The sequence below is a fragment of the Garra rufa genome, chromosome 1 (genome assembly GCF_049309525.1).
Source record: "Garra rufa chromosome 1, GarRuf1.0, whole genome shotgun sequence".
Taxonomy (NCBI): domain Eukaryota; kingdom Metazoa; phylum Chordata; class Actinopteri; order Cypriniformes; family Cyprinidae; genus Garra; species Garra rufa.
The window spans coordinates 16526638-16541762 of NC_133361.1; the positions used below are offsets into that span (position 1 = coordinate 16526638).

Genomic DNA, 15125 nt, shown 5'->3' on the forward strand with positions numbered 1-15125 from the left:
ACATTATCACAATTTATTCACTATAGTTTAGAAAATGGTCATAAAAAATGACAAGAACTCAAATTTATCTTGATAATGTCAGATAACTTTGGGAAAGGTATGTAATGAATTAGGATGAATCACTTCCAGCTGTTAATTTGAAGCACGACATTAGATAATACCAATTTAGGTCAATCAATTACCAGGCAATTCTTGATTTTCTTCAGTCTGTGGTGTAAAACAACATGGTCAGATCAAAGTGTCTGAATAATTTTGGTCCCAAATTTTACTGGTAGTCCACTGTATGAAGAATTTTTGGGTATAATACGTTACAGTTTACTTTTTATTTTGCTATCCTCACATAAATGAACTATAGTGTCCTTCACCCATTAGTAGCTAATAAAGATAAAATTAAATCTGGTTTTCTGAATAATTTTTGGTTTAACTCTATATGGGATCCTTTGAACATTTGTTTGTTGAGAACCACTGCTAAAATTAAAATCCATGCTGGCCAAAACACACAAAAAAATCGTACCAAATTAATAAAAAATGCATTAGGCAATGGTATTAAGCAATTACAAATGAGTATTCATTGGCGACTCGTGATTGGATTTCATGGACCCTTCATTTTTAGAGAAGGGTTTCTGGTTTTGTGGCTATAAATAAAATTTAAGACTGGTATGGAGACTGAGAACGAAATAAGATCTGATACTTTACTGCAGGCGTCATGCAATGATTAAGTGTTAAAATGACCATCAGGATGCATTAGCGCTTACACTACAAATGCAACATGAACAAATGCATCACTGCCTACCCAGCTTTATTTTTAGCGTGATAATATCAGGTGTAAAAAGGGCCAATTGTACCATTGTACCATAGCAAGATACTTAAAAATGCATGTCATGTTACTGGAGTTTAGTGCGATGTGATTTGATTGGAAAAAGCCAAATTACAGAGCAGATAAACAATGACTCAATTACTCCATGAGGGAGAATATGATACAGGAGTGTAGTTTGTTCACAGAACAACATGACCTCCTATTTTACAGCTCCATTTCTTGGTCTCCATGGATACTTTCTCCTTCTCTCCTCTGGGGAATAATGAGACATTATCTTCAATCATTGCTTCAAACATCCCATCATGTTTTAAGCAAGTTCCTCACAGCACATTTAGTACTCGCTGGTTTATTTGCTGACGTAACGAACGGCCCTGCTTAATTTAATTTGACTCTGGTCAAAAATGTCTTCGCTTTTCTCAAAAATGTCATAAAGGAGAATCATATGACCTACACTGTCCCAAAAGAGATGAGTTGTTTAATATAGTAATATTCAGGCATAGCATTTCCATAATTAGTCAGGTTTCAGTGAGAAAGAAAAACAAAAGTTCTAAAAATACAAATTTAGGGACATGCTCACAACACAGTAAACGCATACAAACTTAAGGATCCCAAAACAACGAACACCTGACAGTGTTTCGACAACTCGCTGCCGCCCTTGTGTGGTTAAATGAGTGTATTACAGAAGTAAACAGTCTCTGGATTGTGTGTGATATATGGATACACTGGTCAAAAGAGAAAATGCAGACAGAAAGACAGGAGAAGGGAGAATTGGGTGAGCCATTTTACTCGGGTCAGTACCATGAAACTGGACTCTGCTTGTCAACAAGCTCTCATAGAGCACTGCAGAGATGTATTTTTTGTAGACCAACACATAAGTTAGCATCATACTGTTTCCTTCCACAAAAACCCAGTAGGATTTTTCCATTGGCTTTTGGATTATTGCAGAATATAAGCTTTGTGACCAACAACAGTTTATGAATTTTTAAAAAGGACGTTCCTTTTATGAATTTTGAAGCCTAAAAACAATCCCTAGAAGTAAAGAGCTAAACGAAGGCTGTAAATGAACTCTTTTAGGTGTTATTTAGTTTTCCCCCCCTGAATAGAATAAAGTATGAAAATATGTTGAGCTTGCGTTAACCCCAGACTTCATTTCAGAGATTTAACCAAAAAACCATTGACTTCAAGACGATGGAACCAAAAGTACTAAAATGCGCACTGGTCTACAAAAATCGGTCATCCCTGCAGCACTCTATTCCATGACTTCATTAGCATTTGGTGCTAAAGATAATGTCATGAAAGAGCCTGACTGACCTTTTGAAAATCCTGCTTCTGCAAAACAGGGCAAGAAAACATCTTGGCCAACAGCTTTCAGAGCTTCACATTATGTGGATTCTTGAATTTCTTCATTGATGTACCTCCTACAGCCAGATGGAGTCATTTCCACCAGGTCCAATCCCTCTTATGGGCCCAGTACTCTTACTCTCTTTATGGTTTTCATGTTGAACAAACCCATGTTCCATTGGCAGGAAGCCTCTGAGGAAGTGTCAGTCCTCACGCCAAGCAGCCTTGATGGGGACTAGGATGCGAGAACCACATCTCCCATACCTAGCAGCGTCAGTTCACACATTTGTGTCCTAGCAGAAGTCAGAGACATAGTCAAAGTCCCTGAAGTAGTCCTGGTCTTTCCGCGATAGGGTCCGGCGTTCACGAGGAGGCGTCAAGGTCGGAGCTTCATTCGTAAACTCTGAGTCAAAGTTACTCACATCTTCTTTCCCCTTTACCGCGGGAACGAACGGAGGAGAAACTCTCCTCTGCAAAAGCGCATCCCAGTCCATACTCTAAAGAGGGAGAGAAGATGATCAAGTCAACATCATCACTAGGATTACTAGGAGTCTCTAAAAGGACATGGAACAAAATATGAGAAAAAAATTTATTTCAATGCTTTTGCATTTACTCTCAAAACTTTTGTGTTTCCCCAAGCAACTTTGTGTTTGCTTGCAAAATATTTTCATTCTCTCAAAAAAGTATTTCTTTCCCTAAGAAACTTTACTTCTCTTACAATATTGCATTCCCCCAGTAAGCTTTAAATTATCCAATAAAAGTGTTGGGTTTCCCCCAAGAAAATGTACTTTTTTTTTTTTCACAAAAAGAAACTCTACATGTTCTAACAAACATATTATTTTAAATTCTCTCACAAAAGTATTGTATTCCCAAAAATATAGAATTTTTTTTTTCCCCACAAAAGTATTGTATTCCCCCAAGAAATTCTTAATTCTCAGAAGATTGCTTTCCCCCCAAGAAGCTTCCATTATGCCAATTTTTTCTCACAAAAGTATTGCTTCCCCTAAGAAACTTTACATTCTCTTACAAAAAATATAGTGTTCCCCTAAGAAATTGACATGCTCTCACAAAAGTATTGCATTACCCCAAGAAACTTTGCATTCTCTCACAAAAGTATGGTGTTCCCCTAAAAAAACGTACAGAAATATTGTGTTCCCCAAAGAAATTTGCATTCTCTCACAAAAGTATAGCGCTTTGCATTCTCATTCAAAGGTTTTACGTTCCACTAAGAAACTTTTCTGTTCGCTTGTAAAAGCACTGAGTTTTAGTTTTTTCCTCCCATCCCATATTATTTCTAGATTTCCAAGAGTTTTGCAAGTTTTGCAAGAGTGCAAAAGCATTAAAATATAATATTTCTATCTTTCTCTCTTTTTTTAACCATCATCATGTCCTCAGACTCTGTATTAATGTGGCAAGTCTTCATACTCTAAAGAAGGATTGTTTCTTGATGTCCTCTGCATCTCTCTCACTGGAACCCAGTCGTCTCTCAGGATTACGCCTCAGTAGCTACCAATGAAAAACAAGCAAAACGCCTATTGATTAACAAACAGCCAATCAGAGAACAGTTTTGGGGAAAAATAAAAGTCTTACCCGTCTCATGATACCAATGGCCTCGGTGGAGAGAAATCTTGGGTAACGTACTTCATCATTTACAATACTATCGAACACCTCCTCCTCATCGTCACCTGGAAATGGTGACTGGGCACACACAGATTATATATCAGAAAATAAGACTTCCTATTTTACCACTTTGCATCTCCAAAAGGTATGCTGACTTAAGAAGGTTTAGATGTTTGTACTGGAAACCAGACAAAAATACGGATGAAAATCACACTTTCTGGTGAATTTTAGTAGATTTTGTTAGTTAATGCTTCAATCAAGGAAAAACAAATACACAAATTGCACAAACACACACACACCTCTCCAACCAGCATCTCGTAAATAAGCACGCCAAGACCCCACCAGTCCACGGCTCTGGTGTAGGACGTGTCCGTTAGAACCTCAGGAGCAAGAAACTCTGGAGTCCCACAAAATGTACTGGTTCTATCGCCATGACCCATTCCTACAGGAAAGAAGATAAAAACAAGACATTAAAAAAACATGCACATCTTTTTACACATCAGAATGTGTAACCCCTACAGTTCTACACAATCACTCCGATTTGCTAGGATCACTATGATTTGAACTAGTGTTTCCAGCATGCGAGGAAGACACACTAACTAGGACGCTAAAGACCGGATCCTCTAGGGTCAGTTGCTACTGTGCCTCTTGAGGTCAGGGAAGTGAGGTTTACCTGCACAGCTCATACCAGCTGGCTTCTGTTACATTTACTCCAATCCGGGTCATGGCACCAACGTAACCCCTTCAGTTCTACTCAACCTGCCCCTATTCTATCTGTATGTTTTCTTATTATTTTCATCCAATGGGAAATTTGACACACTTGTAGTGATGGCCATGAATAGTGATCTGACCAACTTTGGGGTCTCTAGAACCAACATTATAGTGCCACCACTAGTTAAAAAATTCAACATTTAAATGGTAATAACTCTTGAACCCCTAATTCTAGAAAAATAAAACTAAGTACACCTGATTCCTCTTCTCATGCTGATCACATTTAATAGCTTAGGTTAAGACTCCACCCATTACAGTAGCGGCCACTTTGAAAAGTACAGTATTCTGTTTTTTTGCTGCTACTCCTTGAAAATTGATCCAATTCTTTCCAAAATTGGCTGTAATAGCAATCTGAGAAACAGATTGTTATTATTATCAACAGACTATTATTCTTTAAAAGCTTAGCTTACATTATTTAATTTTCTGTATTTTTCACTTATTATTTCACTCTAATTAGCCCCTATTGTATCTGTGTTTTCTTATTATTTTCATCCAATGGGAGTCTATGGCAGCCCTATGAACGGAAAGTAGGAAAATTATGAAATTTGGCACATTTGTAGTAATGCCCATGAATAGTGATCTGACCAAATTTGGGGTCGCTAGAACCAACTCTATAGCGATTTGAACCAGTGTTTCCAGCATGGGAGGTGGACGCACTAACTAGGACGCTAAAGACCGGAGCCTCTAGGGTCAGTTGCTACTGTGCCTCTTGAGGTCAGGGAAGTGAGGTTTACCTGCACAGCTCATACCAGCTGGCTTCTGTTACATTTACTCCCATCTGGGTCATGGCACCAACGTAACCCCTCCAGTTCTACCCAACCCTTCTGAGCTTAAACTGAACTGGCATTTCCAGCATAGGAGTCAGACACACAAACAAAGACAATAAAGATCACAGCCTCTAGTTAATGTGCCTCTTGAGATCAGTGGAGTAAGCTCTTACCAGATGGTCAGCACAACTGTTTTCAAAATTGATAATAAGCAGCAAATCAGCATATTAGAATGATTTCTGAAGGATCATGCGTCACTGAAGACTGGAGTAATGATGCTGAAAATTCAGCTTTATTAAGAAATTAAGAAATCATACTGACTCAAAATGCCTGAATGGTAGAGTTATTAAAAATAGTATGCAGTTAGCAGCACATCCGATCTTTCCAGATCGCTCTGATCTAGCAGTGAACAAACATCATGTTCCTTCTCCATTAACTCCATCAATGTCATTACGGTAAGTACAGTCTGTGACTCACCCTCTTTACAAAGTCCAAAGTCTGCGATCTTCACATAACCTTCAGTATCAAGCAGCAGGTTATCCAACTTCAGATCTCTGACAAACGCACATAGCCACAAATGCAAGAATTAACTCTAATTTTTAATAACTTTTTATGAAAACAGCTGTAGTTGTTTACTCACCGATACACAATCTTATTATCATGAAGAAACTGAAGCCCCAAAACCACACATGCAGAATAAAACCTGCATCACACACACAAATAAACAAACAAACACACACTTACATATGAAGTATACTTTTGAAAAACACTGTATATACACATAAATCCAGGAACAAAACTTCCAGAGTGCACAATGATCCTTAAGGCAAGACATTACAGTAAAAACTGTACATTTTAAGAGCTGTTTAGCTTCTCATAACATCTTTGTAAAATGTATAGATTTGTTCTCTGATGTATGCAAAGTACATATTTAATGAGACAATGCCCAATTTGCATATTTAAGAAAATAATGTCTCAGCAAAGCAATACAAAACCATTGTGGTAATCGATTTGTTGAATATTTTACTCAATTCTCCAGTTATCTACATGTTAACTAGTTAAGTTTAACACACTTACACAGAGCGTGTTTCAGAGAAGACGTCAGCGTGTATGTGCATCATCAGGTCTCCGCCGGCTGTGTACTCCATGACAAAACACACATGTTCTGGCGTCTGAAAACACGCGAACAGGTTGACTAGGAATGGATGCTGCGCACTGTTCACCGTCTCGAAAATTCGCTTCTCGCACATCAAACTGGAAGAAAGTAGAGAGAGTTAAGACTGAAGACTAAACGAATGAACTGCAGTTTGCATTTTAAGTAAGAAAAAAAAATACTTTGTGCAATGAAGTTCACTAGATAGAAAAATTGCACAATATCTTTACTTGGAATTAATACAAGTATCAAACAAATAGAAAAGAACTTAAATTAAGTTCCTCACCTTTCCACCTCATCTCGTGCCACAATGTCCCCTTTCTTCAACGCTTTTATGGCGTACACTTTTCCTGAGCGTTTGTATTCAGACAGCAGCACCTGGAAATACACAAATATCGTGCTTAACAGAAATCCGAATCTTCATTCACACCTGACTCTTTGCAAAAACAGTGTCTCAAATAGAGAGGAAAAACATTTGTTGTTAATGCAATGCAAAATTCGAGAAGCAAAATCACTGATTTAAATGGGTTTTGTGTAGGACTAAACTCTTGCTTTGTAAAACCAGAAATATAAATATATAAAATTAAAATTAGAAAAGAAACTGAAAATCTAAATAAAAAAAAACAAAAAAAAAAACAATGGTATTAATTTCTATGGTGCTGCTACATTTAAAAGACAAAAGAAGTCAAAAATATCAAGTAAGTTTGCTTTGTAAAATAAAATGAATACATTTAACTGGTTTAAACAACTGCCTGTAAGTAAATAAATACAATATAATATATTTTGTAAATAGTGTGTCTGTGTGTGATTGTGTGTGTGTGTGTGTATATATATATATATATATATATATATATATATATTATTAAGCAGTACATCTGTTTCCAACATTGATAATCACAGCATGTTAGAATGTTTTTGAAGAATCATGACACTGAAAACTGAAGTAATGGCAAACAAAATTCAGCTTTGCATCCCAGGATTAAATTATATTTTAAAATGTATTAATATAGAACACCGTTATTTTAAACTGTAATAATATTTCACAACATGACTATATTCTGTATTTGTATTTTTTTCTGAATTTGATCAAGTAAATGCAACCTTGCAAAAATGTTAAAACTGAAATAAAACAGGACAGAAATGAACGAAAATTACACAACCGTAAAATTAAGACAAATTTTAATGAAAAAGAAAGCTGAAAAATCCAGAAACAAAAATTTATATTTATATTATCATATAATCAACCCAGTATATAAATAGCACTGCTTGCAAGGCGAATTTGTACTAGTCAGTCATCAACTAGTCAGAAAGTGAAAATTGTGGTAAAAAATGATAAATGTAGAATGCTAGACTCTTAGCTGAAAGCATAATCAAATTAGGCAGAATATTTAAAGCAAGCACATTATAAATTAACCTAAGTGTGGGCGGATGTGCAAGACTTTGTGAAGCGTCTGTGCCGATTCGGTCTGACTAGTTGCTTTGCTAATAGTTTTGTGACTGAACATGTTCCAGTTACCTTGCCAAAATGTCCCCGGCCCAACACTGCGACCATTCGGAAATCCTGAAGACACAGAGTGCTTTTGGAGGGCCTGCACACACACACACACACACACACACACACACACACACACACACACACACACACACAGAGAGAGAGAGAGAGAGAGAGAGAGAGAGAGAGAGAGAGAGAGAGAGAGAGAGAGAGAGAGAGAGAGGCCGGATGTAATTAAACTGAAGGGAAGAGCTGGTGTGAGGTCGGAAACAACAGGCAGCATGTATGTGAGAATGTGTGTGTGTTTGTTTCATGCGCTGTCTTGGCCCGCTCTGGAAAGCATATTGTGTGCTGGCAGGACGTGTACCTGCGCTGCGAGTTTTGGGAACTGGTCCTGACAACCCTCTCTGGAGGAGCGGGATCAGGAGGAGAGACCGGCTCAGACGCTGGGCCAATGTCCACCTGAGAAACAGATTGTTGGTATTATCAACATACTTTTATTGTTTAATAGCTTAGCTTACATTATTTCATTTCCTATATTTTGCACTTATTCCACTTTAATTAAGGGCCAAGCCTGAAGGACTGTAGCCCCTTTCGTATCTGTATGTTATCTTATTATTTTCGTCCAAAGAGAGTCCCTAGCAACCATATGAACAGAACATAGGAAATTGCTGAAATTTGGCACACTTGTAGTGATGGCCATGAAGAGTGATCTGACCAAATTTGGGGTCTCTAGAACCAACTCTTTAGCGCCACCACTAGTTCAAAAAAAATCAACATTTAAATGGTAATAACACTTGAACCTCTGATTCTAGAAAAATTAAACTTAGTAAACCTGATTCCTCTCCTCATGCTGATCACATTTATTAGCTTACATTAAGACTCCACCCATTACAGTAGAGGCCACTTTGAAAAGTACAGTATTCGTTTTTTTGCTACTCCTCCTTGAAAATTGATCCAATTCTTTCCAAAATTGGCTGTAATAGCAATCTGAGAAACAGATTGTTATTATTACTATCAACAGACTATTATTGTTTAATAGCTTAGCTTATATTATTTCATTTTCTGTATTTTACACTTATTATTTCACTTTAATTAGGAGCCAAGCCTGAAGGGCTGTAGCCTCTATTGCAGAGGTCTTCAACCCTGCTCCTGGTGACCCACTCTCCTGGAAAATTTATTTCCAACCAGCTTCAGCACACCTGCCTGTAATTTTCAAACAGTCTTCTTTGTTTAGTTGATTGATTAGGGTTGTAGCTAAACTCTTTAGGATAGTGGGTTCCCAAGAACAGGGTTGAAGACCTCTGCCCTATTGTATCTGTGTGTTTTCTTATTATTTTCATCCAACGGGAGTCTACGGCAGCCCTATGAACAGAACATAAGAAAATGATGAAATTTGGCACACTTGTAGTGATGGCCATGAATAGTGATCTGACCAAATTTGGGGTCTCTAGAACCAACTTTATAGCACCATCACTATTTAAAAAATTCAACATTTAAATGGTAATAACTCTTGAACCTCTAATTCTACAAAAATTAAACTTAGTACACCTGATTCCTCTTCTCATGCTGATCAAATTCAATAGCTTACATTAAGACTCCACCTATTGCAGTAGCGGCCACTTTGAAAAGTACAGTATTCCGTTTTTTTTTTTTTTTTTTGCTACTCCTCCTTGAAGATTGATCCAATTCTTTCTGGACTGAGCTGCACAGAAATGACTCAACAATTTTTTTTTTTTTATTATTCACCTTTGTTCAAAAGTTATAATGTTTCAAAGTTAACGAAGTTGACCAAAAATTGGTTCAGAGGCTGTATCTTGGCCAAACTTTGATCAATTGAAATGAAACTTGGTGTGCTTCATCAACACCATGCTCTGAGGGTTCATGCCAAAGTTGGGTACAGCGGCCCCTATGGGTTGTGAGATGCCAAATTTGCACATTTTTGGGGTCATCAACACAATGTCCTGGAGGTACCTCCAAAGTTTGAAGACAGCACCACCTACTGTACCAGAGAAATAACAATTTTTACAAAAACACTTGTAACTTTTGAAAACATTGTCCAAATTATGTTGTTTTAATATCATTTCCTGGGGTATGCCGATTCTGACAATGTAATGTTCCATGAATGTGCTGGTCAGCCATGTTGAAGTAAATGAAAAACATTGTTTTAGCTACTCTTCCTACAAATTTCTTTTTATTTTTGTTCAAAATCTGGTCAGATGGTCTTTGGACCGAGTCGCACAGAAATGACTGAACAGATTTTTGGTATTGACTACTGTTTACAAAAAAGTTCTCCAAAGTTGACCGCCTGCTGTGTTGTGGGTTTGAGTCCTGCGTGATGCAGCTTTATAAATTTGTGTGTAATATTGTGCTGTTATTATCCAATAATATTGTACAAATCTGTATTGCTCCTGGATTATGAATAAATGTTTTTATCCAGGTAGCTTTCATTATTTGAACTCCTGTTTATTCGTCGTTCATTCTCCCCAATAACTCTGAACCGACTGTTTTCATGTTCATTCTATTTCTTCTTCAGAAGAAGTTTTTGTCTTCCTGCTCTGCGCTGCGCTCAACACAATTTTACAGTTTGTGCCAATAAAGCACATAACAATTACATACAAGAAAGAGTTTTCATTCATTGTAAAAAATAAATTATTTACTAAATAAATAAATAAAATCAGTGCTGTTGCGAAGTTTGTAAAATGCTTTTAATTTCTATAGTGTTGCAAGACTCAAGAGACAGAAGATAAGATAATTCATACATAAAATAAAGTTTTAAAAACTCTCAGGTTTACCGTGTTTGACGTCTGTGTGTTTTTCCTCGTCACAGATGGAGGAGAGTCGTCGTCTAGCTGGATCTTCTGGATGGAAATCTCACTGCTGAGGAAAGTTTGACATTTGAGATGTCGGTCAAGAGAAATGTCAGGTGATCAGATGTGTGTTTGTGGTGTCTTAAAGTACCTGCTGTGGTGTGTGTTGCTGTGTTGTGTGTAGCTGTGTGTGGAGGAGCTCATGGGAATGGCGTTCTTCAGCAGACGAACCCACGTCGCCATGTCCACGTTCATCTGTTTAGCACGCAGGAACGCTTTACCTGAGCAAACAAACATATTATGACTACTTTGCAATATTATATCATATATATGTATATATATATATATATATATATATATATATATATATATATATATATATATATATACACTACCAGTCAAAAGTTTTTGAACAGCAAGATTTTTAATGTTTTTTAAAAACGTCTCTTCTGCTCACCAAGCCTGCATTAATTTGATCCAAAGTGCAGGGGAAACATTGAAAATATTTTTACTATTAAATTAACTGTTTTCTATTTAAATATATTTTCAAATGTAATTTATTCCTGTGATTGCAAAGCTAATTTAGTATCATTACTCATTCATTATTAACATTTAATAAGGCTTGAGAAACATGAACAAGGAACATGCTAACAACATGCAAATTAAGTTAGAAACATGCTAGCAACATGCTAAAACATGCTGTCTATCCATTTATCCATCCATCTGACAGACTATTACATTTAAAACATTTAAGCTTTAAGCTTTAAAATCAACTTTAAACTTTTTGGACTGAAAACCATACAGTTTTTTTACAATTTCTAAAATTTTGAAAACTTTTAAAAACTTTTTCACACTTTCTGATCAGGCTTTTTCAAGCCAACTTAAAGTTTGTATATCTAGTTGTTGTTGTTGTTGTTATTATTATTATTATTATTATTGTGTTCAAAACAGCTGAGTAATTTTTTTCAGGTTCTTTGATTAATAGAAAGTTCAGAAGAACAGCATTTATCTGAAATAGAAATCTTTTGTAACATTACAAATGTCTTTATCATCACTTTTGATCAATTTAAAGCATCCTTGCTAAAAAAAATTATTAATTTCTATAATGTTACAAAGGCTTTTTATTTCAGATAAATGCTGATCTTTAGATCTTATTATTCATCAAAGAATTTTGAAAAAAATTAATCAACTGTTTTAAATATTGATGATAATAATAATAATAATAAAATGTTTCTTGAACAGCAAATCAGCATATTAGAATGATTTCTGAAGGATCATGTGACACTGAAGACTGGAGTATTGATGCTGAAAATTCAGCTTTAAAATCACAGGACTAAATTACATTTTAAAATATATTGAAATAGAAAGCAGTTATTTTAAATAGTACAAATATTTCAAAATTGTACTGTTATTTGCTGTATTTTGGATACATTCTTGGTGAGCAGAAGGGACTACTTAAAAAAAAAAAAACATAAAAAATCTTACTGTTCAAAAAACTTTTGTCTGGTAGTGTACTTTTTAGAAAGAAACTTATTACAAAAAAGGCAGCTTTTATCATTTTCAAGTGCATTTTACATAATGTATATCTAGATTTTTTTCAGTGTATACATGCATAAACTTCATACTAAATTTTGAAGTACATTCTTAATTGCTACCAGTACATTTAGCATGGGATTCAGCCCTTGTGCACAGTGTTTTTTTCCCAGCATGCAGACAGTGAATATGATTTACCTTGCTGTTTAGAAAACACCTTCCTCTGTCGTTGTAGACGTGGACCTCGCTCTATCACAGGGTTGAAGAACATCACCTGTAACACACAAGTGTAAATACAAACAGTTTTTCATTATGTATAAAGTATCTACCAAAGCATAAGGCCAACATGAACTTAAAAGTCTCCCTGCGGATTGTAAAATAAATCTGATAAATTAATTCATTATTAAACTTTACTTTCAGTTTTGGTTTTCGACTTCATGAAAAGTTCAATTTCAGTTTTGGTGATTTGGTAAAAAAAATGCATTTCATGCAAATTGTGTTCAGTACAGATCTTTCAGCCATGTTTGCCTTGTTACCACGTGTTTGTTTGTGTGTGTATTTGTACCTCGGCGAGCAGCAGTCCCTGTGGTTCAAGCTCCAGCTGTATTCTGTGTCTCTGATTGTCCAGAAAGTCCTCTAACTTCAGATATTTGAGTGCGCAAAGCGAGCGATAGTCCCTCCAGTACACCGCAATCTCCATCTCTCTAGACTGAACGAGTACATTAGTTGAATATCTGAGTATGAGTATATGAGTACGTGTGTGTTTGTGTGTATTACTCACTCTCTCCAGCTCCAGAGTGAAGGTCTGATCCCACGTCTGTTCACCAACACTCCTCCAACACGTCTGTCCCACCACACAGTTCTCCAGCTTCAACACGGCGCTCACCTCCGCTAAACACACACACAAACACATCAGACAGTCACTTACTGTCACTCAATATCTATTTCTTCCTCTTTTGATATGCGTTTGAAACAGTGTGACAATGAATTTTAAAACTTCCTCTCTAGTAAAAAACTACAAAAATGACTGACTTTAGAAATTTTCATGTTTAGACGCCACAGCCGAGATAACATATGACCACCTACATCTCAAATGTTTGGAAAAATTATGATTTTTTAAAGAGGCCCTATTATACTTTTTCACTTTTTGAATGTTAGCCAGTGTGTGGTGTGTATGTTTGGGCATAAAAACATCTACAAAGTTACAAATCTCAAAGTCCACTCCAAAGGGAGATATTTAGTTTTTTTTTTTTTTAAATCCCTTTTCAAGAACTACAACGAACGGCTCCTTTGGACTAGTGTTTGTTTTCTGTATGCTATGATGTCTCAAAGCTCATTAGAATATCATTCAAATAAATCCTGCCTATGGAAATTTGAGGTGGGGATTTAGCCAGTATGGACAGCCACTTCTGGGATGCTTCAGCGAGCTGCAGGGTGGCTTGTATAAATGCGAGCATTGACTAAAGTGTCCGCGAACTGCTCTGGTAGCCGTGCTGCAGCCACGCCATTGATGTGTACGATATACAGGGTCAAAACACATGCAAAGCCACGGCTGATGTAAACACAAGCATTGACTAGAGTGACGAACATCGGTTGACGCATCGGAGCCACGCCGTAGACGTGTGCAGTGTGTGATAAGATGTTTATTTATCATACAGTTAGGGCTGGGCGATATGGCCTAAAAATAAAATCCCCGATTTTTTCACACAAAAAAAACGGATTTACGATTTAAAATCAATTTTTCCCCCCCTACTACTTTTAGCATGTAAAGAAACCCCAGCTTTTCCACAATATATATTGCAATATTGCGACTGCATCAGTGATCGCTTTCCACCAGGCCCCATTCTTATCATACCAGACACAGTAAATGTTTGTAAGACAAATAAATATGAGATGGGAGGAAAATATATATTGCCATGCTTTTCTCTTGCACTTATATCGTATACAAAAATATACAATTTTGAACACAGAAATATCAAATGATTTAAATAACTAAAACGTTCTGCCAGCTGGTGGTGATAAGACACTGATTTAATTACTGAATCATTTCATTCATTTGATTCGTTCGAACGGATGGTTCATTCAAGAATAAAGCGTGTGACTCTTTATGAATGGGAAATTGAATCATTTCACTAGATTCGTTTAAAAACGCACGTTCATTCATAAACGAAACACCGCTGTGTTTGAGTGGAGATGCGCAGCGGCTCAGTTGTGACTTGTTTCAGACCACTTTTGACGACGAAACAGAGCAAAATCAGACAATAGTGTTATAGTCAGACAATGTAAGTCACTTAATAATAACTTCTTGTTTATTTAGCTGTTGTAATAAATCAATATCTCGTTTACAAACTCCCTTAAAAATCATTAAAAGCTGTCACTCATCTTAGTTCGCAATATCACAAAGCTCTATTATAATAAACGAAGCTACTGCCCGTTCAGTCTCTTATTTACACTCTCTCTACACTTGAGATACATTAGTCAATGTGCAAAACACATAGAAACCTTTGAAGCTCCACTCAGCGCAAACACAAATATGCTGGTCGGGTCAGTCGCACATGGAGCTCCTAAATATTTTTTCATAGTCGCACGTAGTAGTTTCTTTTTGCCCTTGAACGGCTCTCGCACCATTGAGAAAATAGGTCGCACTCTAGAGCCCTGATATGCAAATAATTCGCCATTGTCTTCAATCATCTCTCTACTCTGTTTATGTGGTAAGTGAAATTGTATGTACTGTAATGTAACAGGCTAACTTGCTAGCAAGCAGCTAATCATGTCCCCTTAGTGACTCGTTATTTTACAAGAACGCGTTATTTGTTTTCCA

General features: G+C 36.4%; 1 protein-coding gene across 1 annotated transcript in view; it reads right to left on the minus strand.

The window, feature by feature from the left end:
- Nucleotides 1-1275: 1275 nt before the first annotated feature.
- pkn1b (protein kinase N1b) overlaps nt 1276-15125 on the minus strand; it is a 26071-nt gene continuing 12221 nt past the window's right edge. The window contains exons 5-19 of the mRNA XM_073822825.1: nt 13086-13195; nt 12870-13013; nt 12503-12578; nt 10923-11052; nt 10757-10841; nt 8329-8423; nt 7986-8058; nt 6756-6847; nt 6394-6570; nt 5957-6019; nt 5794-5870; nt 4078-4220; nt 3749-3856; nt 3584-3664; nt 1276-2655 (exon numbers count right to left, since the gene is read on the minus strand). Of these exons, the coding sequence (XP_073678926.1) occupies nt 2452-2655; nt 3584-3664; nt 3749-3856; nt 4078-4220; nt 5794-5870; nt 5957-6019; nt 6394-6570; nt 6756-6847; nt 7986-8058; nt 8329-8423; nt 10757-10841; nt 10923-11052; nt 12503-12578; nt 12870-13013; nt 13086-13195 (1658 nt within the window). The 3' untranslated portion in view covers nt 1276-2451. The remainder of the gene's footprint in view (nt 2656-3583; nt 3665-3748; nt 3857-4077; nt 4221-5793; nt 5871-5956; nt 6020-6393; nt 6571-6755; nt 6848-7985; nt 8059-8328; nt 8424-10756; nt 10842-10922; nt 11053-12502; nt 12579-12869; nt 13014-13085; nt 13196-15125) is intronic.